The 26,907-nt window shown below is 36.5% G+C and overlaps 1 protein-coding gene across 3 annotated transcripts in view; it reads right to left on the bottom strand.

The window, feature by feature from the left end:
* Positions 1-26,907, bottom strand: part of PIKFYVE (phosphoinositide kinase, FYVE-type zinc finger containing) — a 99,039-nt gene that overhangs the window by 49,788 nt on the left and 22,344 nt on the right. For 2 of the 3 annotated variants that reach the window (XM_081315177.1, XM_081315178.1), the window contains exons 4-13: positions 21,326-21,441; positions 20,479-20,650; positions 19,591-19,798; positions 17,449-17,538; positions 11,765-11,900; positions 9,682-9,839; positions 8,355-8,466; positions 6,084-6,231; positions 5,381-5,548; positions 891-953 (exon numbers count right to left, since the gene is read on the bottom strand). In XM_081315177.1, the coding sequence (XP_081171303.1) occupies positions 891-953; positions 5,381-5,548; positions 6,084-6,231; positions 8,355-8,466; positions 9,682-9,839; positions 11,765-11,900; positions 17,449-17,538; positions 19,591-19,798; positions 20,479-20,650; positions 21,326-21,441 (1,371 nt within the window). Of the gene's footprint in view, positions 1-890; positions 954-5,380; positions 5,549-6,083; positions 6,232-8,354; positions 8,467-9,681; positions 9,840-11,693; positions 11,901-17,448; positions 17,539-19,590; positions 19,799-20,478; positions 20,651-21,325; positions 21,442-26,907 lie in introns of those variants that run through there. The other variant, XM_081315179.1, reaches the window with a different exon arrangement.

Genomic DNA, 26,907 nt, shown 5'->3' with positions numbered 1-26,907 from the left:
GCCATTGATTGCAAAATCAACTCTAGAAACGTGAAATCAAAATCAGTTTTCAGAAATCTGAAAAATACATTTTAAAATCAACTTTTAAAAGCATTTCAATTTTTACAAGAAATATTTAAACTATCTAACATAATTATTTCAGACTGAAAACATAGGCGTTACTCTGGATTTATAATCTTAGATTTATAGATGGAAGCTCAGTTTTCATTTATGAACTATCAACACAATGGAAAGACAGATGAATATTATGAGGTCAATGTTTAATTATTTAAATTAGACTGAATGAAATCTTGTATAGGTTTTGTGTGCTTTTCTCTTTTTCTGTTTTACATATAAAAAAGTAAAATAAAAGACTAAATCTCAAAACTGTTTCAATACATTAACTTTTTAAAAAAATGTTTTTTAAAACTTAAAAAACCTATTATGATTGTAAAGATTTGAAGCAGACCAGGATTTTCTAAGTGCTTTAAAAATATTTTTGCTATTTTCATTATTCTATAGATCAAATATACCAAATTTAATTCATATGGAAAGATTTCTTATAAGTTAACATAGTGCTTTTTTATTTGTTCAAATAGCACATGATGAAACATAGAAATAGCTATAAAGTTTGTTGAATTATTTAAGCAGAAGAAATGCTTAATGTGTTAAGACATTAATTAGTTAAAGTTGAACTTTATAGCTTTAAGCTTAAAAGAAAACAAGTTAATTTAAAAGAGAAACGGCAAGGCAGAGTTTTTTTAATTACTGAAAGACTTTCGCAGATAAGACTGTCTTTACTCCAGTTGTATGTATTCACAGCACTTGGATGGAGAATAATTTGACATTCACCCAATGTTATGTGATCCCATTTTCTGTAGTGGTGGGCATCGCTTTCACATTCAACTTACCTTTGATGAAAGCATCACTTATTGAGATCATTTGCTGTCCTCCATTGTCAGCAATCATATACTCTGAATGAAGATAGAAAATAGAAAGATGGGAGGAGAAAAGACAGGTTATGCTTGTATGCTATTATATGACATACACACCCATTCATTCCAGGAGAGAGTAACAAACATGAGTCATGCATTTAGTCACTGTAATAGGAACGCCTGTCCTTAGAAAACCTGTCTCATTCTTTCTCATTGTGTCAGCATAAATACTAAATTATCATCCAATGGAGCCAGTATGATATGAAAAAGATGCTGAATAAAAATCTTTTCCAATTTACAGTGGGGCTTAATTAATTTCTTATATGGCAAGTATTTAAACAAGACAAAGAGTAGTCTTATTTTTTTTAAAGTGGATTCTTGGTTGCCACATCTAGGACAAGAGAAGTGTTAAACATGCCTCATACCCCCTTCCCTACTTCTCCAGACAACTCAGTTATTCAACTCTGTCCTCCTTTAATGGCTTGGGGAAAATGCAACACCTTTGGACTTGACATTCTACAGAGGAAAATTTATTCCATGGGAGAATTGGGACAGCAAATTTGTATTCTTGCCTTGTTCCCACAAGCTCTTTCTGCCAGAAGCATGGTTAAAAGAAATAAGGCCTCTCTTATACAAGTCACTATGTTGGTATCTCAAAGAGCAGGGAAGACAGCTTTAAGGGAGAGCTCATTGCCCCCCTTCATTATTTCAGCATGCCATTTAGTTCTTTCTTTGTTCACCATTACAAAGATCTCAGTGGGCCTGATCTTACTTTTGCATACCATATAAACATACATCCAGTGTAAATTAGGACACAGTGCTAAAAAAGACAGCTTAAATCCTATTTTAAGCGCTCATCTTCTTCTACATATTTTTTAGGAGAGGGGAGAATCTGTGGTCCTCTGCTCTTTCTCTGCAATGGGATTTTGCTGAACCCCAAGTACAGTTACACTTAAGAGAGTTTACGAGGCAATGTATACATTACTAGTGAGCCATAGCAAACGGACCCCAACACCATTAAGATTCTAGAAATAGAGACAGTATCAATACAATTCAAACACAATTCTCTTTACACTATAGTGAGTTATCCTGAATACTACAAACTACATTTTGAAAACTTTTTAGTGAGGAAGTGTTGATTTACCAAGCCGCCTAGATTTAGGTGTCCATAACATAATTTCTGAGACAATGAACTGGTTGACAAAGAATGCAAAATATAATCATGCCTGTTTGTACTTATTGTAGCTTTTGAACCATGATATGTGAACTCAGCTGACTATGGAATATTCTACAAAGCATGGTTTAAAAAGCAATATTTTAGTCTGAGTTCCGAACCAGTCAATATATCATAATCCCCAATTACTCACATAAATATTCTGCCAAAAATCTTCCCTTAAGAGAATGAGCCTTTACATCATGTTGTTTTCAGGAGAGGTAGGCAATCTTTTTTGGTTATAAATATATTTGAAGAGCTGAGTTCTGTCACAGATGCTCTCAAAAATAACTGCTATGGTAGCTTGCCTAGTCACAAAATGGCTGCCATGTTGGGCATGGCCAATTGTAAAACAGCCATTAGCATGGGATTGATGCCACTATCCTTTTATCCTCCCAAGGTACTTACTCTCTGTCATACCATATGGTTTTGCTTTATTTCTGGATACCTGGGCTTATTTCCAAATATTCATTAATTTGATTTACTGGTCAATTTATATCACAACTTTCTGCCTAGCAGCTAACGGTACAGGGGAGGAAGAGCCCTATATTAGTTTCAAAGAAATTCATTTGCTAAGGAAGCAGCTATAAATGGCTGGATATTTAAGAGATGTAATAGCTCATCACTTTACACAGCCAGGATCATTCAACTACTTGCATATTATTATCATTGCTATATATTGCAGTCTTACTTTGAAATATAAAGTTAAGGGAACTTCCATTTCTTATATGCTCTTTCTTCCCCCCCCCCCCCCACAAATTTGCATACTCCAGGAATCATTCCTTGCTTCAAAAAAGTAATTGCTGGATCAAAATAAATTTCTTCCAAAATGACACTCTTCCAAAATATTTATACTTCTTACTAAAATAGAAAGTGGTAATCAGTAGTGGCTAAATCTTCAGATATCTCTTCCATGGTTTTTTTGTTTTTTTGGGTTGGTTTTTTTTTTGAGTATCCATTTTATTTTTTTAGGAAAGATAACTGACAGTTACTCATTGGGTAATGAAACATCATCATAGACTACCTTAATACTATGTTGCAGTGAAACAATGATTTAAAGCAGCTTTTAGATCCAAGTATATGAAAACCAACTGCGTGATCTTAGGCCAGTCATTCTCCCAGCCCAATTCTCCTCACAGAGTTCTTGCTATGGGGAAAATAGGAGGAGGAAAGTGTGTTGGATATATTTGCTACCTTGAGATGTTTATACAAATAATAAAGGTGGGATATAAACAAAATAAATAAAATAATAAATACTTGGAGTCACAGTGATAGAAGCATCATTTTAATGTCTTAATCTGCATAAAATTCAAAGGGTTTGGACAAAATGCCAGGCAAAGATTGGTTGGTTTCATAAATGACTGAAACATATCTGTAACATTTCCCACTGAGTTGCCAAGATTTTTCTGCTTCGAAGCAAAATTCCTTTCCTTTCCAATGAAACCCAAAAAATATTTTCAAAAGCATTTTGGTATATTAGTATCATGCAATAATGTTAGAAAAATGAAAATCATTCACAAGAACTGACATTATTAGTATTAATTTTAGTGAGCAGTGTTATTCCATGTATGAAGCAAAAGAATCAAATACTGAATTATGATATCTAAGGTTATGTGTTAGCATTTGTCATTAGCATGGGCACAGGAAAGTTTACCTTCTTTATTTTATTTTCTTTAGAACCAGAATCCTCTAATGATTTTTGTGAAGTAAAGTTGTCAAAAGAAACAGATTTAGAGAAAAAGCTCATCTTTATCTGGAATTTTTCATCATTTTGTAAGGCTCCCAGACTCCCTCCAGCAGTGAGGTAGGCGGTATATAAATTTAACAGAATAACAGAGTTGGAAGGGGCCTTGGAATTCTTCCAGTCCAACCCCCTGCACAAGCAGGAGATCCTATTACAATTCCAGACATGTGGCTGTCCAGTCTCTTCTTAAAAGACTCCAATGTTGGAGCACCACAGCTTGAAGGCAAGCTGTTCCACTGGGTTTTCACTGTCAGGAAATTTCTCCTTAGTTCTAGGTTGCTTCTCTCCTTGATTAGTTTCCATCCATTGCTTCTTGTCTTCCCTTTTGGTGCTTTGCAAAATAGGTTGACCCCTCTCTTTGTGGCAGCCCCTTACATATTGGAATACTTCTATCATGTCACCCCTAATCCTTTTTTTCACTAGACTAGACATATCCAATTACTGCAACAGTTCCTCATATGTTTTAGCCAGCAGCCCCTACTGATCTTTGTTGCTCTTTTCTGCACTCTTTGCAGAGTCTCTATATCTTTTTTATAATATGGTGACCAAACTGGATGCAATATTCTAAGTATGGTCTTACTAAGGCTTTATAAAGCAGTACTAATATGTCACGTGATCTTGATTCTATCCATCTGTTAATGCAAACTAGGATTGTGTTGGCTTTTTTGGCTGCTGCCGCACACTGTGGCTCCTATTTAAGTGATTGTCCACTAGGTCTCCAAGATCTGTCTCACATTTATTGCTATTAAGCAGGTTTCACTTAATTTGTACTTGTACATTTGATTTTTCTTGCTTAAATGTAAGACTTTACTTTTCTCTACATTGAATTTCATTTTGTTAGATAGGGCCCAGTGTTCAAGTCTGTTGAGATCCATTTGGATCTTGAACCTATCTTCTGGATAAATTTAATAAATAATTTATTTAATATTTAAATAAATATTAAATATTTATTTAACAAATAAATTTAATAAATAAATATTTACTATTAAGAACTTAAGAAGGGGAAGATCCTTTACTGCCTTCATTCGAATAAGTAAAAGAAAGTCAGAGTTTAAATGCTTTATGCTGCCATGGCAACATGCAACAGGCCTGGATTAAGCTACTCCATAACTCGACAATACATAGCTGTACTTTTAAAAAAGCATTTTGTCTGAGACAGAAAGAAGAAAAGGAAATTCAGGTTTCTGCACTGGTTTATGAGATTAAATCCAAATATATTGTTTTCTACCTCAGTATTCTACCCAAAATAGGACTGGCAGAGCTCTATATAGGAAGATCTGTGTTTATATCTGCTGCCTTCACAGTAGATGTTCATCAAAGTTCTTATGCTCCATGGAGAAAAGGCATCTGTCAGAAGAGTTATGTAAGAACTCACAAATAGTATAGGCAACACTTGTTTGTGCAAATGAAAAACAGTTAGGAGTTTCAGGATTATTTGGGGCATATCTGAACTGAGGCATCAGCTTTGTTTTCTTTTATGGGCGACTCCAATTGGCAGCTACCTCCTACCTTTCTGGTCAGCAGGATGAGGGGGCACATGTGGGTATTTGGAGTGCTTCTTGATATGGAAGTTCACGTTGTCCAGCTCCACATTCAGGCTGATGGAAGCAGCTGAGTCGCTGTCCATGGCAGACTGGAAGCTGCTGACTGAGGTACGCTTGCTAGGGCTGGCAGAATCTTTTGGATTTCAGTGAGGAGAAGAAAAATACAGGGAGGAGAGGGTGGGTGCAAATAACAGGTTTCAGGAGGATATCAAGGAGAGGAGAGACATTATCTTAATTACATGAAATTGACTGCTGGAGAAAGCAAGAAAGACAGTACTTTCATCCACTTGTATTTCATGGCTTTTCTAAAATTTTGATGGTCTCTTGAGAACCATTTTCTTTATCAGGCCATTATACTACAGATACATTGCAAACACCTTATGCATATTTAAAGCCTGAAAACAAAACTAAAACAGTCTAGCTGAAAATGCTGCATCTGTTTAAGCAATCTTCTCAGTCTGGTATCCTCCAGATCAATTGGATTACAAATCCCATTTTGCCTAATGGGAGTTGTAATACTAAGAATTAGACGCATCAGTTGGAGGCAATTGGCATAAAAGGATTAGGGGTGGGAAAGCATTTGCTTCTACAACAGAGCAGGCAGAAAGCAGTGGAAATGGAACTAGCAGCTAAAATGGAATCCTGAAATGACAGACACAGAGACTCACTAGTCAGGTTGTCGTCTCCTTCTTCTGCAATTTGCTCTGTGTCACTGTCATCGAATTTGATGTCTTTGAACCACGATGGCTCAGAATGGCCCTCCACAGAGTTGACAGAATCGCTGTCTGGAGAAGGAGTTTCAGAAAATTCTGTGCTCTATAAAATTAATGAGGGAAGAAATACTATAACATGAATTATACAGAATGGAGATACAAGATTAACACAATCAGATTAATAGGACACTTGCAGAGGAATTTTTTTAAAAATGAGCAAAGTGAAGAAGTGTATCTTTTCAAATATATTCTAAGTAACAATATTTTGCTGACAAAATAATCAGAACTCACAAATAAAACAATGAGAAATAAAAATAAATAAATAAATAGTGGTTTTTGTCTACATGCAATAAAGTTAGGAACCACTGTTGAGTAAGGGGTAACAGCCTTCCAATCCACAAACAGGAAGTTTATTTTTGGCACAGGGAATTGTAACATCAAACTTTTGCTCTTCTCAAAACTCTCTTGTTCTTAAAAGTTCTTCTAAATGCAGATAAAATCTCTTGCCGTGCTAATAAATCCCACAGAAAATTCAAACGATCACAAGTGTGTGGGAATTCTAGTCATAAAAATGAGAATGTTACCAACCACCCAATGGACAGCCCAAGGAATTTGTGGTTTTGAAGTCTACATGCTTTGAGACGGATCCACATATGATGTTAACATGTTAGAATTCCTAGTTTTCTTAAACTTTGTTCCATGACATACTTCTTTAACTTGCTGCCCTCTCTCACAGGGATAAAGATATTTAATGATAGCCAGTAATTCACTCTTTCCCCCACTCAGTCACATACTATTCTTTAGAAAATATAGCTCTACTAATTATTGGTCACCATCATAATATTACAGAAAAGTTCTTATACTTATTTGTAACACAATTCAGATAACAGCTTTGGGAATATTGGGATCAAGCCAAGGTAATTATGCTGAAACTCAATTTTTGCTTCAAGGTTAGTATACTTTGCGACAGAGGACAGATACATCCACACTAATTGAGCAAGTTTCTTGCTAACCAAACAAACATGACATTAATCTGTTGCATCTCAAAGGCCAATTTTGACCTCATCACAGATGAATTCTACAAATGCAAGTCTGAAGCAAGCATTATTCTAGAAAGAACAGAAGAAATTTCTAGCAACAAACATTAAGCAATGTATATGATAAGAAATAATGCTGGTATAAATTGGTAATGTGGGTTTATCCTTATTTTTCTCCAAATGTGCATGAGACCACATAAATCAAATGCTCATTTCTTCTGAATTTTTCAGTAGTTAAAAAAGCTTTATAATTTTTCTCCTATTACTGAAGCAATTTTATTTTATTTATTTCAAAAGACAGATAATAAATAGATACAATACACAGTTTTGAATTAGGTATTACTTCTTTACAACTGTAGGCAGTTGTTAAATATGGCCTGGCAAAAAATGTTTGTTGAGCAAATAACTCTGTCACCAGACTCTCTTCTGTGTATGACAGCAAAGTCTAAATTAGATCTGCACAACTCATAGAGGGAAAGGGCTGCCTTAATAAATCAAAACTAATTGTAGGGCACAAAGGAATATCTGGCACACCTATCAACTGTTCACAGCTGGCAGAGCAATGGAGCTGGCCACACTGATGAGGCTTGCAGGTGTTGGAGGTGCTTGGAAGCAAGTCTTTCAGACTGGTGGTGGATCCCCTTTAGTGGCAGCAATGTTTGGTAGCAGTAGAATTATTTAGTTTCAAAAAAATCAGCAAGTCACACAAGGCTGCTTTCCAGGCTGGCTGATCTAAACTGTTACATAGTTGATATCTATATTTAAAGTCTTCAGGTTTTTTGTTTGTGTGTTTGTTTTTCTCCTGAAGTTCATGGAAAATGCCTTCTTTTCAATGAAAATTCCATAAATTTCTAGCTTTATTTCTTGACCTAAGGTAAACATATATTTATTTTATCTGCCACACATCTTACTCCAAAAAGCTGCTCTAGGCAGAAATTATTCTTATTTTTCTTATTATCCTTATTTAATTACCATAAATTAAATTGCTTTCACACACTGTTTAAAAAGAACAAATGGACACACTTTCTGAATAGTTGTTAAGTGAAATGCAAAGGTCATCATGAAACTACAAAAGTTGCTATTCTGAAATTTCTGGCTCAAATGGATCCAAAGTCACAAGACATTGATACAGTGTTTTTCTCCAAGCTACCCAATCCACATATAACTTTTTCACAAAAGAAATCCATACCTGTAATGGTCTGTAGAGTGCATACTCATCTCTAAAGATTTGATCATGGTGACTGACGCAATCCAGCCAACGCCCATCTACTAAAGCCTGTCCTATTGCAATTGCTTGAGCTCTGGAAATAAAACCATTTTAAATCCCATGTTAATGAATAAATGAGTTTTTTAGTTTACGGTAGAGATGTGTTCTGACTACTGTGCTCCGAAGTAAATAATACATATATAGAAGGTATAAGATTACGGTGGTTTTAAAAGTGAGCTTCAGAAACCTTTTTCCAACCAAAGGATAACCACCCCAATGACCAGTTTGGTGAATTAGTTAAGGTGCTGGACTAGTAGCCAGGACTCAGTTTTAACCCCAGTTAGAGACATGGACGCTGGCTGGGTGATTTTGGGCCAACTGCTCTCTCAGCCCAACCCACCTCACAGGATGGTTGTTCTGGGGAGATAGCAACATAGAGCATAAAGCAGACTGCTTTAAATTCTTCAAAGAAGGACAGAATATAAATCAAAATAATATTTTTAAGAAACCCTGTGTCTTTGACATGCCCTCATGACTTTGCATTTCCTCAATCTCCATATAAGGTAACTTCCAGTCAACCTTAACTGCTATCCTTTTTAAGAGACGCTTCCTCCTTTAGACAGGCAAACGCAAACACTATGCCTCTCCTGTTCTCTGGGGAGTATAGAGTCCTGGATTTCAAACGCTTCCACTCTACCCACCAGGTCACCAAGCTGATTTCTAGCTGAGAGACACACATTTGAAAAAAGAATCATCTTCTCTAGCAGTGACCAGCCTGAAGGACAAAAGGAGGCTGCCCAGTGGGGTTGGAGGAAATCTCTTGCTATATCACATAGTCTCTCTCCTGATGGTTGGTGAGCATTAACCCATGTTCAGAATCAACCCAAACTAATGACAAGAGGACGATGGGTTCTACAAACTGTCTGAATCATCATCACACAATCCTCACTTTGCGAGATAACGTTCCTGTTATTTGAACTATTCGAGATTGATAAATACAAAAGATTTTCTGACTCATTAACCATACATACTGAAAGATAATTAATGGACCAAAACATAATTATTCTTATCTAAAAGTTGATTCCCCCAAAGAATTTACTACAACAGGCATAGATCGAGAACAAGAAAGATAAAAAAATGAGTAGGATGGGGAAGGGTTTAAGTGGATATAAAATGCTAGAGTTTAATTATGAATAATTTTAACTCCACAGAACCCCTGAATTAGAATAAGCCCAACTATTTTTATCTTACTGTCCTACATCCACGAACACTCAGCATACATATGAAAGACCCCACGACACTCAGTTACCTAGTAGTGATGTGGCCATTCCTTATAAGCCAATTGACCAGCTCCTTTCCTACAATGCAGTTGGGGTGGGTACGCAGCCAGTAGCGATGATCTTGAAACTCCATCCCACTGTTGTGATGGCATATTTTCTTCCACAAATCCTTTAACTGAACTGAGTCCTAGAAACAAAATGATGACATTTCCAGATAGCACACATTTAGAGGGCTTAAGTGTTCTGTCTTGAGAGGTGCTGTTTACATTGTTCCAAGGGATTTACAGAATGCCTTCTCTTGTCGCTCCCCTTTCCTGGATATACTGTTAAGATGGACAGTTTGTTCAAGGGACAAGTACACATTTTGTTTAAGTATTCAGAATTTTTATCATTATCCTTCTGACCGAGAGAACTTTTAAAAATGAACTGTTGGCTTTCTGACACTCCAGACATCTTGTGATACCAAGTCTATTGATTCTTCTTCTTTTTAGACAAGTAACCCAAAAAACCTTTCTGAACATTTTGTGATTTTTAGAATTAGAATGGACAATTAGACGGGTTTGGGAACTGGCATTATAGAGTGCCTATGTACTTCCACAACACACACAGGCATTGCCATTCATGACTGTCAAATCTCTTGCCTTGCTCTATTTTTCACATTTAAAATACAAGGAAAAGCAGTTCCTTCTCTTCCGCCTACTCCATCCACTTCCTTGCTTTCACTGGTGTATATATGCACACAAACATTTCTCAGAAAGGAAGAAATTGTAGCAGTTGAAGAAACAAACTCCAGAGAACTAAACCTATTAATTAGAATCAATCCTCTTTAAAAGAGAGAGGGGGGTGGGGGAGAGAGATGAACTCTGGTACTGATAAATTTAACAGTTTGCATGTGTTTAAAAGGGGATTTTTTTTAATTTGGACATGGTGGAGAAGCTTGCAATGTGGTAGTGTTTTGAAACAATCTAATAGCCCATATATTCTTTTTTATGGCTATGTTTCTTTGGTTATGCACGCCACCACAGGAATCAATCTATGATTATGCCTATGAAATTTTCTGTTTTTAGGCCCACAGGCAGAAAAAAAAATGCTTTTTTTAAGAATATGGCTGAAAACCTTTCCAGTACTCTGCTCTTTTGTAATGCCCCATTTATTTCCTGATTCACTGCAATGCTTGAGAGCTTTGACACCTTCCTCCTCCATTCATAATTAGGATTCCCCTGAGAATAAGTCTAGATTTGCATTTAAAACAAGCTATTATTCACTACTGCAAAGTATCCAAAATATTCCAGGGAAGCAAATAAAGATATATGGTCTGGCAAAACAAAAAGCAGGATTTTGATGGAAGTTATTCAGTCTTGCACAGAAGACACTATAACACATTGCATATCATATTAGTAAATATATCTTCTAACACAAACATGTTTGAGGGAGTTCAAAAATGGAGTTCCCTGCAACATCAAACATTGACCTACACAAGAAACAGAACATCCAAGGTGAGTCCATGAAGTAGGGCAGCATACAAATGATTGCACAAAAAAAACACTCCTCATTCCTAAGTTACAAAATTCAGAGTTGCGTCAACAAAAGCAGTATCAAGCCATCTATCTCTCATGAGTGTTTGTAGTTAATCCTTAATTAATTGAAATAATATTTCATGCTAAAGCTCCTATGTTAAACTGGACTATATACTCGTGGAAAAGAAAATAACATACCAAGTACTAACAAATGCACAAGCAATGCACATACATGTTACTTATTTATTCCCTTGTAAAGGGATTCAAAATAGTATAGTTTTCTTTTTAGGCCCACCTAAATATACAAGGCTTTTCGTTTTTCTAACTGACGCTAATTTTTCTGTGGTAAACTTTCTTCATAAGTAGACGATCACATGAATATAGTTCTTCAAACTTCAAGATTATAATGATATAAAATGGCATAATCTGCATATCCTTTGAGTAAACATGAGGTACAAGTAATGGAAAAGACAGGCTGTAAACAGAGGACAGTATAAAACAGGTAAACTTAAGAAGTCAAGTACCACAAATGGCAGTAAGTTGTTACTTATTTCTGTTGGAAGGATGCAAGATACAAGAAAAGCTTGGCTTGTACCAGAAGAATTTTGCGTTCATCCTCACTGGTCTCCTTCATGTAGGTTCGATTAGTTTGTGGACTGACAGATGTCTCATAGGAAGGCACCATTGGAGACCCCGATCGATCCAGAGACAGGTTAGTTATGCTAGACGATCTGGTGGGTGGAACAGAATAATAATGCTTGTAATCTTCAGTTCATTCCACCTGTACTTTAAAATTAACGTTTAACAGAACAGTGCAAAATTTTGCCACATTTTCTTAATCACCTCTTTCTCTTCAACCAAAATACAATCTAGCTTTCAATATCAGGAACCAAACACAGGAACATTTTAAAAGGCTAGAAAGGTTAGAAGCTAATTTTTACCACATAAAGTTCTCCTTTCTTGATTTCCCAAATGATAAGAATTAAGCTGCTTGGTTTACTTTCTATGTGGCTTCATGTTGCGAAAATTCAGTACAGGTAGTCCTTGACTTATGACCATGACTGAACCCAAAATTTTCATTTGCTTCAAATCACAAGGAAAAGAATCAGAACCTGAATTGTGATCTTCAACCTAGAAGGCATATTTCACCCTGAATTCCTGGTAAACCCTGATTTATTACTACTCAGTCTTCAAATACAGGGGCTGAGATTTGAATGTACAAATCTCAGGAAAATAAGCAAAAATGTCCAAATCCCTATACAAGAGTCCCTTCTTTTCATAAATAGTTGAGAAAACCAGACCTTATCCCAAATTAGGAAATGCTGGTTACCAGGTTCAAATGAAGACATTTTTCTGGCTTGATCTTACAAGGATGGACATTACAGAAATTACAGACAATATAATATGGTTTGGATGAATCTCAGGATATTGACAAGAGACCAGAAAGCAAAAGAACAAAGTGTAAGATATGAGGCCAATACATATCTTCGAGCAAAAGCAATTTTTTGCTCAACTGTCCACAGTTATTCTTGCTATTAATAATGAGATAAATACCCTATCAGACAATCCATCAGTTTAAGATACCATTATAATTAATAACTTTTATTTTTTTTGTACTTCACAGAGAATAAACCAAGCATACAAAGAAAATACAACAGCCTCAAACCAACTGCTACACTTTTAGTGGTAGATAGCTATCAGATCAGCCATTTTAAAATCTGTTTCCATTCATCTGGACTAGGTAACAAAAGCATATGAAACATTTTACCAGCTTTATGAAAACTGCTTAAGGAAATGCAGAGTATATATGGGAACCTTTTGCTCAAATGACCTGTGCTTCAAGAAATGCCAGCCAGAATAGCTGTGTTAGTTCACAGCCATTTCCTATTCTCACCTAAAATGGGATGTAAAATCGTATATCTGACAGGTGCCCTGCTGTGGGAAGATAATGACTCCTCCATCCTTATTTTCTTTGTACTCTGCAATTTTACATTCTTTCTCTCTTAAACAGCTCACTTCTAGATTGCTGCAAAAACTACATACCCCTCACATCTCAGAACAATGAATGAGAAAGACTTATAAGCATGCATGCAACTTGACTCTGAGCATACAGAGGTCTATAGGTTGAGCAACTTTACATGGAAAGTAAAATACTACAATATATTAGAGGAGTAAGACGTGCATAAAAAGTTCTCCTGCTGCAAAGCAGCGTTCCAGTCTTTATTCCAAAAATGCTTCTGAGGCCTGTTTCTGGTGGGGGGGCTGGAACCCAGGATTTTTGGGGAAGCACACCCACATCACTCCCCAAAAGACAGCTAAGATCATCCTAAAAGCTAGAAGAGCCAATGGAAAACAAGCCCATCAATTTGCTTTCTGGCAAATTTGTCTTTGTGAATGGCCATACTTACCACAGCAGCCATTCTGTAAGAGCCCCACACACTCTCAGAATTCCACATGTGTCCATCAGCTCCAAGGAGGCTGGCAATACTTATCCTAACTTATCCAGCAATGCGTTTCACTTACATCCACTACTTTTATATTTATAGATATTTAAATTGACTGAGAAGTGATTCTTGCAGAGAACATTCAGTTCCTGAAATTATTTATAAGATACTGATATTTACCAGCTACAAGTAACTTGCTTACAGTAAATTAAATTCTCTCAAACTGTTGCACCGTTTTTAGAGGCATAAAAATATACACTTTCTATTTAGTTATAGCTAGCTTAAATTTGATATACAGTAGAATGTATTTTGTCAGATAACTACAATTTGTCTTTGACAAGGAAGAGCTCCTGGGGGATTCTGCCTAAGGAAGCAATATTTTGAAAAATATTTGGCCAGGATAATGCCTTTAGCATGTAAAGAAAACATGTCTGCAATCCAAATAAATTGAGGATAGGGAAGGAAGGGAAGCAGAAAGATTAGTATGAGTGGACTTCTGGTCTTGCACCATAGCGCCCGGTTGTGGGATTGCGGACCTCCACACCCTGTGGTTAGTTTCGCCCTGCCAGAGGACCCTAAATGTGTCCAAGTCGCCCCGGAGAGGCGGCGAAGAAAGAAGGGTGCTCTGATGACTCTGGAACGACGGCAGACATTTTGTTCGGTTCAAGGAAAGCCTTCTAACCCGACAGGAGAAAGGCTGGCCATACCTCACTGACCAGCCCAAGCTACTTGCAGCCAAAGTCCAAAGGCACTAACTAGCACAACAGTGAACAGCATGCTTGAAACTGGATGAGGAATTTGATTTTTTCTCTCCTATTTTATACTTAATTTTCTAGAAAAGATCCCCAAGAAGAAAAAAGCCTCCCAAAGTGAGAAGGGGGGGGGATTTCCTCATCCTTCTATAGACGGAAGCGGCGAATTAAACCTTTATGGGGAATAAACATTACCACAGTTTGGATAAATTTGAAAGCTAAGAAAATTGTTAAAACTCTGTACCTGAAAAATCATTGATGAAATAATATATATAGACAAAAAATAACTCTTTGTTTTAAAAAGTTGAAAAATGAACAGTGACATCTAGTGGAGGATTAGAGAAAACTGTAGCAGTACTGACCCAGAATTTGGCAAGACGCCTAGAAACAGCAAAAAACAGCTGCGAACAAAGCATTGAGTTATCTACTACTGAGTGAAACTGCGTATGTTTAGAAACTGCTGACCTTCTGGGATTATAAAGACACTGAACTGCATTCTTAAATCTTAATCTAAGAACTGTTTGCAAAGAATGAAAAATTTTGGCCTTTGGCTAATCTTCTAAAGGAGAAATTACTGGAAAACTTTTAGATGGTCAAATACTTTGAACTGAATTCTTACTGGCTGATAATTATGAGACCCCTGAAAAGAAAACTGCCACAAAATATTGTTTTCAGTGGTGCCTTGACAATTGGAAATGTACTGGATTATAAAACCATTATATAATGACGAGAACTACATAAGATTTGGCTGTTTGGATTTTAAGATGGACTGGCTTGATAAAACTAATTAAAAAGAGGGGAGAGATAAAATGGATATCATATACCTATCTAAAAGTAATATAAAACCATAACTAATACCTCTTCCTGAAGAACCCAGTTTGGAGCTTCAAAGATCTGCAGGAACAATTACTCAAGACAATACAAATACATTCCAGGAGAAAATATACACAATGCTGCGACAGATTCAAACGATAATTGTTTCAAACCATGATGAGATTAGAAATCAGTTTGACAATATAAACGAACACATCTCTAACTTAAACCTAGAAACTAAATGATACTCAAAAAATGACAACAAAGAATAAACAAAAAAATCAGACAACAGAATATAAATTAAATGAAAGTGACTTAAATAGAAAAGCTACAAATGAAGAAAACTACAATTTAATACAAACAAAAAAAATCTGCAAAACCTTACTATAATAAAGACAAAAAAAAATGCCTTATCCTCCAGGATTTCAAAACAAATTTGAGGATAAAAAAGAAGAACAAATAAAATGGATTAAAGGACTGTCAGAAGAATCATCAAAACGTGGGAGACAAAAATCTGATACCTTACTTGCTTTGTCTTTTTTGGATATAAAGAGGCCCTAGGGAAAGATTATTAGATGGTGTATTATAGGATTAAATATTGTTGGAATATAGCCAAAAGAATAAAGCTTGTAAAGGGGCCCTATAGTAAGAAGAATAAGATATATAAATAGTATAATACTTTCAGAATATATGAAATGTTAAAACATTGAGAGGGTCTATTTAAATGAAAAGTTTGGATATTTAAAGGTAATGAATTTTAAGAAAATTATGACAGATAAAAGTGGTTTGAATACTCAGGGGAAACTAAGCTTCAATAAGAATCTTGAAAACAGGACATATAATGATTTCATAAGATCACTTTTATAAATACAATGCAAATAAGGTGATCAAAAACATGTTATATGTTGATGTTATTATTATAGACATAAATACTAAAAAATGTTTATATTCAACTTGGTTTGTACTGAAAACATTAAGAATTATATTTGTTTAATGTAGACAAAAGGAGAATATTACAGGAAGAAGAGAGGATCAAGAAATACATTACCAACATATTAATTGTAGAAATTAATTATCATTGATTGTTTTAAATATATGAACCCAGACAACACACTGTTCATGAAGCACTAAAAATTGTTATTATAAAAAATTAATAAAATATATTAAAAAAAGATTAGCATGAGTGGAAATATTTTATACTCTTCCCTAGCCACATTTTCTGTCTTCCAATTGTGATGTAAGATTTATATCAAGTGAAGTATTATGCTCCTATAACTATATGCACCCTTTGCAATATAGCCAATTAGAATCAGTGAGATCATATGATAAAGCCAGTCCAGTATTTCAGTGTCATAAATAATAATAATAAATAATAAACCTTTATTGTCAAAGTACAACATGTGTACATTGAGATTAGCTGAGCCTCCCCCCGTGCTCTCTCCCCCCAACACACAGTGACAACAAACCCTCCATCCTACCACACCATGTGGTCTTTAGAACACCATGAATCAAGAGCAAATGTGATGATGGCAGGTACAAACAACAAAGGGAGAGAAAATGTGTTAATTTGCTTATCTGCAAGTTGATTCAAGATTTCGATATCTAAGAATGGCTATAATTTTGGAAATAATTTATGAAAATGTTTAATGTTTACTCCAGTAGAAATGGAATTTAATGGGATAAAATCAATAGTAAATTAATGATAAATGATAAAATTAATTTTTAAATATCTTATGGATTAATTATCATCCTTTTCTTTTATGAAAACTGGTATGTTTGGGGGGATTGGAATAGATGACCCACCCAACCCCAGTCTGGATGAAAGAGTGACTGACTCTCCAAAACAAGAGATTACTTGAATTATAGAGCCATGAACTAAGATTTGGATGGCACACCTATTTATTGTACCACAATAATGTTGATTTGAAAATTCACCTTGTTAGATGCATCATTCTAAGGGTTCTCTATGACGTATTTCTTTGGGTGTCACCTCAGGAAATCTTTTTTAGAAAAAAAATGATGGCAAGGCCAGACTGGTGGACTTATGGTTAAATAATAAACTTTATTACAATACACTGTGTTGGAACTAACAAGACAAAAGGTCTGCACTCTCTCATGCAGACACTTTCATCAAGACACAGAATTCTTCCAATAGTGTGTTAATGTTCTTTTGAGACAAGCATTATGCTGTTTATTCAAACAGAGTCAACAGTAAGCTGCTTCAAAGCATACTATTTAGTATGGGGGTGACCTCTGGTTGGATCACTTACCTATTCCGTGCAGGAGACTTTCCTGTTTCCTCCTGAACTGATACAAGACGTGTTGATAAGGTAGAGGACGAAGAATCTGGATGAATCAAGCTGCAAGTCAAGGATATTACATTTAAGCAGCAGTTAGCACTGCATCAGAGAAGTTAATAAGGCCACTGGCACAGGCTGAAGCAGCAAGTTGTGTTGTTCCCCCACCACCCCAAAATGGAGGGAGGGGTATTGCTGTTGCTTTACTCCTAGCCAAATCCCAAGATGATCATGAATTCAAAGTATTAGGAAGTTCTCTCTTTGCAACATAGACTCTTATACATAAATACATTATTCCAGATTCTCAAAATTATTAAAATGGAATGATCAGAGACATCTTAAAAAAATTCTGTAACTATTTCCAATATTGAGTCTCCAAAGAACCATTCAAATTGCATACATGTAGTCCCTGACTTACAACTATAATTGCGCCCACAATTTCAGTCATAAATCATGATGGTCGTTAAGCGAGTCATTACATGATCATGCCAAATTTTATTACCTTTTTTGCAGCAGTCATTAAGCAACTGCCACAGTCATTAAGCAAACCCATTGATTGCTATAGGGTATTTTTTTAAATGCTGGTTTCTGGCAAAAACATAAATCATGGTCATGTGACTGCAGACACTACAAATGGCCATAAATGTGACGTGACTGGGGGTCGGACCAGCATCAGAACTTCAAGTTCATAAGTAGTTTTTTTGGGGGTAGACCGTAAGTCATAAGTCAAGGATTATCTGTATTTCAAAATTCAAGGATGTGACACTTTATAACTATTAATGTCATTTATTTGAAAAATTTGTGTGGAGGGTTTTTTTTCCTTTTTTGGTTCTTTTGGAAAAGGAGGCAAGGCACCGCTCTATATATACTGCTCAAAAAAATAAAGGGAACAGAAAATAAGACATCCTACTATTAAATACAGTACACTGTGTTCTTTAAGTGTTCCCTTTATTTTTTTGAGCAGTATAAAATCTTTTCCCAAGAAATAGTTAATTAACTGAGCAACAGTGATGCTGCAAGGCAAAGAAGTCTCTACAGGTAGTCCTCACTTAATAACCCTAATTGCTTCTGGCAACTCTGACACTCAATAAAAATGCAATCGCTAAGTGAAATGTCACATGGCTGTGTGGCAATCCCATCGGTCTGTAGGCGAGGACCCACACAAATCCAAGTCATTCTTGAAAGAAGGCAGGGGACTGCCTCCATTTTAGGAGCAGAGCCGGAACCTTCTTTCCCACCAGCTTTCTTTCACAAAAGGACCCAGCTGGTGCACAAAATAAAGGCAGCATGAAAGGAAGACCCAGCTGTGCTGGCACAAAAGGCAGCCCTGGCTGGTGCACAAAAGGCCGGCATGAAATAATGTGGCGCAAAATAAGACACTGGCTGATAGTGGCGCACTGTGGCACAGCAAACATACGCTTAGATCTCTGTTCCCTGTGCCTGTCCATAGCACCTGTCTCTAGCTCCCACCCACCGCCCCATAGCGCCTCCCCTACATGTGACCAGAATGGTAAGTCTAAGAGAGGGGAGGCAGGGTCGGCTGGGGGGAGCAGTGGCGGGGTGGTACAGCTGTAAATTGGGCAGGCCCAAATTTTGTTCACATGACCACAGGGGCACTGCAACAGCTGTATTTCATGGACCACTTTTTCAGTGCCGTCGTAACTTTGAACAGAGAGATGCTGAGTGAGGACTAGCTGTATATACTCAGAGACATCTTCAAATTTTCGATGCAACATGATAAATATGCTGGTAGAAAATGTAGTTTTATGTTTTTGGAAAAACTAATTTTCAATTTAGAAAGAAGGAATGAAAGTAACAGAGCTGAGGACTCAGGCTACAAGATGGAGCTCTGCTACAGTATTTTCTTGATGAGAAACGTCAACACTGGATCACAGTGACTGAAATATGACCAATTTTCAATATGACAATATAGGAATTGCATCTATTGGCAGAGGCCATAGTGTCCTGAAACAATGTTCAACTGTGCAGCTAAAGAATGCCAAAGTAATAATTAAAGTTGTCTGAACAATGCTTTCTAATCGGGTGTTACAAAATTAGTCTAAGACTGAAGAAAGAATAGATTTTCTAAGCACTTAAATATAAAGGCATTGATACCTTTGCCAGGCAAGATCTTCTTCCAGGAAAATATTACGACTAGCTTTTCTGCTACCTACAGGAGTACGGGGTTCCCCAGGATCCAATAGTGATAAACAGCTTGATGAATCGGATAAAGCGCTCAAGTCTTCCCCAATGGTGTTACCATCTGTGGAGTGCGCATAGCTTAAGGCTATTTTGCGACAATAAGTGCAAGCTCTCAGATCACCTATGAGAAATAGAAGAGATTGCTTTATAATCTGAAGATTTTATTCTAAAAATTGTGGCATGAAAAACAGATAGTTCCTACTGTATTCACTTTATTTCAAAGGTAGGAAAATTCTTTTATCATGCCTTGTATCAAGAACCTAAAGAAAACTTAGAGATCAACACCACTACAGAGAATGTGAGCTAGATTTTGAACAGAAACATATACTGCATGCACCAAGGCTTGCAACATATACAAGTATTGAAGACATTCTAGTAAAATATGTTTCATAGTAAAATGCAACCTCAAGCCCACCCACGTCATGCTAATTTTTAACTGAAGTGTTGCAACCAGAATGCTGGCTTCATCACATGGAACTTAGGTTGGCCTGGCCTTTCCATTCTTGCCACCCATTCATCAACCTGGTAAAATTACTTGGAGGAACAGCTGCAGGTCTAGAAACAAGATGGATGAGTATCCTAACAATTTCTGGGAATGGCAAGGCTTTATATGGTTGCATATCCATGGGTTTACCACAAAAGTCTTCCTAGTATAGATATTACTGCTCATGAATTCTTACTGGCTGTTTCATCCACTATGTTTTGGGTCAATATGACATTCATCCTCACCCACCAATTCCAGCAGAAGGATAATTTCTACATCTTCTCAAAAGCTAGATGTTTGATTGCACTTTGTCTTACCTGTGTAACCCATAAATTTTCCAGGGATTTCCTGGTTACAGCATCGGCTACAGAAAATTTGCCCACATAACCGACAGTGATGTCTGCGCCTAAAAGTAGTGAATTTTTCACTACAGTCGTAACACTCTTTACACTGGCTATCTGGCATCCAGTATTGTTTGAGGTCACTGTCCTATGGAAGAAATTTGCTGTTTAATCAAGGAAACAGTTTCACAAATGTTCTATTTCTGAATGTAAGTCATATTATGAGATGTCACAAGTCCAAAATTAGATTATAATATTAATTTGCAGGCTGAATAGAGTTGAGGTATGAAACTCAAATTAGATTCAGAACATAGTCATATGCAAGCGGGTTTATAATGTGCCAAAAAGCTCCAATCTTCATAGTTGCTATAAAACAGATAATAGAGAATTAATACTACACTTGATCTTAGCCAAAAGGCCAAGAAGCAATATACATTTGCACTACTCTCATCTTTTAAAAAGTTATGTCCTGCTTAGTTTACCCAAGCCAAAGGATTTCGCTTATGTAATGCTCTGAATTTAATCCTTAAGCAATAGGATTTGATTTAGTAAAAGGTTGCTAGAGGAAAGAAAATTTTCCAACTTACAAATGAGAAGGAACCCAGATATATTGTACTGGAAAGGTATGAAAACTGATTTGCTATTATTGTCAAAATTAGTAGACAGCCCTTGCCCTCATTGCTTGAAAATATATTTAGCGGCAGCAATGTTCTATAAGTCTCTATACAAGTTCAAAGTACAAAAAGGGATTTTATAAAAACAAACAAACACACAACTGATTTCAGGATTACTCAAAACTATAAAAGCAGGCATAAAGCGATACCTGGCTTTTTCCTTCCATGATTTCCTTGAGGCGTTTTAAAACTGTACTGAGGCTTCTAAGTTGAACAGCTGTCCTAGGATCATGACCACTAAGAGGAGGATCTTTTCTTCGATTGTCTGAAAGCAAAAGACAGTAGTTGCCACATGAGATTTCCATGAACAATAAGTGGAAATCCCTTTAGAATACAAAAATGTTATACAGAAACTTTAACTTCAGTTCTCTCTTTTTCAAACTGAGATCAATGCAGTGGTAATGTCCTAAATTTAAGTATCTGTCCTTGTAATTATCCAAAGCCACGTTTTGTGAAAAATAGCCATTTTCAATTATAGCCAATTTTCCAATAGCCAATTCATTTATCTTTAAATAAACAGAAAGCATTTATCAGTTCAAAGAAAGTTATGTTATAAAATGGTAATGTCAACTCTAAAAATAAGCATGGCTGCAGCCATTTTTCCTACTCATTTTTAGTTGACACACAGAATGGAGGGAGGGGGTTTTGCCAGGTCCTAAATAAACTTTTATCCCATGGGAATCAAGGTCATTGGCTGTGCCCGAGACTGAAAAGTCCACTAAGAAGATGTATTGGGAAACATAGCTGCTTGCATTGCCTTAGGGGTGGGATTTCTTAACTTTGTATTGAGGAATTGTTATGTGTCTTTAGACTTGGTTTCACTTTTGATGTGCTGATAGTTTGTAACTAATTAACATGTTCTTTGAGGAATTTCCAAGCCTCGGAGTTCTGCTTTATTTGTCTCTGTCTGTCGGAACCATGACAAATTTATGTATTTGAAAAAAACCTGGATTGATTCAACAGACCTCGCTTCCCAGAAATGCAATTCAGAAATACAGCATTTAGTTTCAACCATGAATATTTCTGATTTACACACACACAAAAAGTCTTCTTCACGTTGAATTGACCCAAACTGACTCCATGCACATCCCCATTCTCACCACAACAGTACAGATGCAGCCATTTCCTTTTTTGAGGATTTTTTTTCACCTTATCCTCAATCCTGGGCTTTTCTTATTTTAATTAAGAGCTGAAATACCTTGAATAATTACAAGTCTATTTGGGTTCTTCCCAAAAATAGCAATAGAAGTCTGAGGAATGAAAGGCAAATGAGAGTGTCAATTTCAAACTGAGTTATTAAGCAAAAAATATCTGTGCTCTAGACACAGAACTAGTATTAAAATCCCAAATATTACAATCTGTTTTGATAGGTGTTTAGGAGTTTATGATCCATTGATTATGTGCCATTACAAACATTAAAACCTTATATCCCACTCCTTAGGGCTAAGTCAGCAAAAATCCCTGATTATTGATTGAAAAAGAATGGGAACAATAAATATTGCAGAGAAAAATCACCAAATATAACATTTGCTATTACATTTTTATTATTTTGTTTTGTCTTGAGAGTTAGAATATAGACCCTGAATAGGAAAAAGATCTCACCAATTCTGAGCACTTTAAAAAAGAGAAAAAAAGACTTAGGTAAATCCAAAGATTTACAAGTATTTTTGAAATCAAGGCTATAAGCACACAAACCTAAACAGTTTAGTTTAAAAAAAATCACCTCAAATCACCTCAAATCTGCACCTCAGCAGCGTAGGAATCCACGGAAGCTATTCATCTGAGTCAACTGTTTCGGGGAGAAAATATTAACTGGCTTTAAAGCCAGCTAATTGAGTCCCATTTTCTGAAGTCAAACGGTAGCTTTGTATACAGCAATTAATCTTCCATTAGTCCGTTTAATTTCTTGTATTACATCAACCAGCCAGCCACATATTAACAACAGCGACATCAGCATATTACCGGAGAAAGATTTTGTGTATTTTATTAGAGCTCCTGAATACAGACTCACCAGTTTTGCAAGCCTCCTTCTCTTTGTTGCGTTTTCCCACTAAGGATTCTTTCATATTTAAAAAGAAAAGTGCCTCAAGTTTCTTACCAATTCCATAGTTCTCCATTAGCCAGGCATTTTATTTTGGTCTCTTGTGTAGCAGAACAAACATGGCTCCACTGAATGCCCTGTTTTATATACCAGTTATGTTATGTGGAATCCTGGCAGCAAAAGCAAGAAACAGGCACAATAACAATTGTTGTATAATGGCCAGACTCCCAACTTGGGAAGAAAAAACAAGGTTCGTCTTTGTAAGCTGTGCCAGAGGGTGTTACTAACAGCCATCTCCCAGCTAGAATCTATTTGCCAGCCACCAATTCCTCAGGAAGAGCATGGTGCCACTTCTATGGCTGATATTGGGTGATTTTTTTGACATTTCTAAATAGCATTGTTACACCTTCCAGTCTGGTAATTTAGACAAACTTCTTCGATTTTTCAGTTTTGAGTTAAATTTACGATAGAGCATCAAATCCAGATTTATGTATGGAACAACTACATTGTACCTTGAAGAAGAACTACCTACTCAACAGGTGTTATAACAGATGCTTGTTTTATTATGGATGTCACTTTCCAGGGTTTATTAAAGGATCTAAAGACTAGTTAATGAAAATAATACAAACACTAAATAAATAATGTATACAAATATTGTAATAAGCTAAAACACCACCTAATGCACTGAAGGATCAAGACTATATCTAAAAGTTTGGAAAAATACTTTCCTGCAGTTAAAATTTTATGGTAGACAAACTGGGATATCTTTAAAGCAGCCATCTCTAGGTCAAATAAAAAAAAGCTTTGGAGCTTGTGTAGGAACATATTTAAAGTTGTTAGCAACTCCATACTGTATGTCTTTTGCCAGGATTGTGCTGTAGTTGTGGAGGGACCCCTGTACAATCCAGAAATCACAACTGCTCTCAGGAGTTTCTGAGAGGTGTTAGGTAAATCTGCCCATGTGCTAAAATGGTGAGGAAGTGTTTTTTAGTGTTTTTTACCCTAATAAAGAAATATCAACTACTGTAACTGCAGCTACTGCTCCCCATACTATCTTTCCTTTTACATAGTACAATGTTTCTATAGGGCTAGTAATCCAGCTAATGCTGACCCTGCGATCACATTGTATGTTCAGATCACTAATACAGAGGAATCTGGAAGCTAAAAAAAGAGTGTATATTTGAAGATCACCACGTTGTACAAATGCAATCATTTTTCACTGCGAACTGACAACTAGGAAACTGTGCCTTTTGCCCCAAATGTAGAGCACAAAGTCCAGACTGAGACCTTATGAAATCTCGTATAAATCTGCTAAATCAGGCACCACATGATAGAGCACATCCTGTAGAGCCCCCTGCACAAACATTTTAATATTAAAATGGCAGAAATCTCTTTTATTCTTGCTAGAAACATTTATCAAATAGCAACAGAAGCATGCACATTAATCAAAAGCTTTCAGAATTACATTTTATTTATTTAACAAACTTATATAGCCACCCATGTAGGGAAATCCTGAGAGATGTTAAGTAAATCTGCCCATGTGCTGAGATGGTGGAGAAGTGTTTTTTTAGTGTTTTTTACCCTGATAGGTGAACAAAACCATTTGACAAAAACAAACAAAAAAACAATATTGAGGCCCTAGTAAAGCTTGTATCAATCAATCATACTAAGCCAGTTTCACCAACAGCCTGATTCTAGTGCTTGGGGAAAACCTTTTCTGCTTTCCATAAAGCTAAAAGAGTCAGTACCATCTGTATCTCTCTCTCTTTTTTGGGGGGGAGGGGGGAGGCTATTCCATAAACAGGTGCCACAACGGAAAATGAATGATTCTGAGTGCCTGCCAAGCAACACTATTTCATTGCCCACACTGCCAAATTTCCTGTGATGGATAAAGCAAAAATTGTATGATTTTGGATTAGTACAACGTGTGATCTGTACCACTGTAATTTGTAAATAATGTATGCCTTTGCATTATATTTGAATTAAGCCACATATAATGGTCCATGTATTCAGCAAATCATAAGCAATGACATATTACATTGTATGAACTCAGCTTATCACTGCAGACATCTCTGCACATGAACTTTGCCAAAGGTAAGTTCAACCATCATCAGAGTAGAAGAAACTCTTCAGACAATTAATGGTCATATTAATCTTTGATACAAATGGAAAACCTAACTGCTAATGTTGCACATGGTAGAGGACAGGAAGGCCTGGAGGAACGTTGTCCATAGGGTCGCGATGGGTCGGACACGACTTCGCAGCTAACAACAACAATGTTGCACAATATCTTGGATAAAAACTGAACTTCACAGACCTTGGTAAGGTAGCTGAAACAATAACAACAATGTCACACCCTTCTGTCAGTTGTCCTTGAAGGCCAATACAGCAAAAAATCCCTATCCAGAGAGTCAATGCATCTGTAGACACATAGAAACCATAGAGCAAGTGCTCTTCCAGTGCCTGCACTACAGAGGTATTCACACTGGAACTCCAATACCATCTAAATACTCCTTGCTGCTTACAGATATTAGTCCTGGTACAATATACAATGCTGCCAGGTTTTGCACGGCAGCAATTAAAATCCATCACCTATGTGCCTCAACTGAGTTTTTAATTTGTATCAAAGCACAACAATATGTTGCCTAACTGTATTAGATGAATTACAATTATAGAGCCCAAAGAATACAAACAAAGTCCTTGGACAAATTCAACCAATCATGTGTTTAAGTGACCATTACCTTGCTTAGTTTGTTAATGCTAATAAGGGGGGATGGCCAACCACAGAGGTAATTCCCCTGTTAAAGAGGAAGTGGAGCTACAATCTTGAGAGAAGAAATAATCTGTTTTCAAGAAAGCGACCCTTGACATCTTAACGTCTTCTTTCAGGAGGAGATCCCAGAGTAGTTTCCTTCAAACTGCAGAAAAGTTGGCTAAACTTCATTTTCAAAATGTATTTCGTCACAGCTTTAAGGCCAGAGTTGGGGTTCTATTTTAGCCATCTTGTTGGATGAAAGAGGCAGGAGACATGTGTTGCCTTGTTGATATTCTTCAGGCTTTCAAATGAGCTGAAGAGCATTCCAGAAAGTGTCGCTTAAGGATTACTGTTCTGTTCCCTGTCAAATTTCTTATGGAGAGTCTTATTCCAGTGGTCTTTTGGGCACAAGGGACCAGTTCCATGGAGAAAGGTCTTTCCGAGGACTGGAAGGGCCTGCTTTTGCATGCTGCCTACATCCCGAGGATGGGGCTTCGCTTGTTTGCGTGGCCCAGTTTTCTGGCATGCTGCGGACCAGTGTCAGTCCATGGACCGGGGGTTGAGGACCCCTGTCTTATTCCTCATGCTGTTTAAAATCTATATGAAGTCATCATGTCATCACCACGCACCAGGGAATACATGTCTGATTGGAGCAAAAAAGGAGCCCTTTCCAGTGGCTTCCTCCTTGCCAAAGGAGGAGGCTGGGAAGCTTCCTATCAATTTTGCTTCTATTGGCAAGGAAAGTACATTCTTACTCAGGTAAGACCTTGAAGGCTAACCTGATTTACATTTTCAGATAGGAGAAGCTATGTCCTTTTAAGTGTGCTTTCAGCATTTTTTAAAAAAGTTTACTTTTATTAATGTTAACTGCTTATTTTTATTCATTCATTCATTCGCTCACTCACTTATTCATTCATTCTTTCTTTCATTCATCC

Source organism: Vipera berus (genome assembly GCF_964194415.1).
Source record: "Vipera berus genome assembly, chromosome: 1".
NCBI lineage: Eukaryota > Metazoa > Chordata > Lepidosauria > Squamata > Viperidae > Vipera > Vipera berus.
The sequence above is the reverse complement of the archived record's forward strand: the minus strand, read 5'-3'. Positions and strand labels throughout refer to the sequence as shown.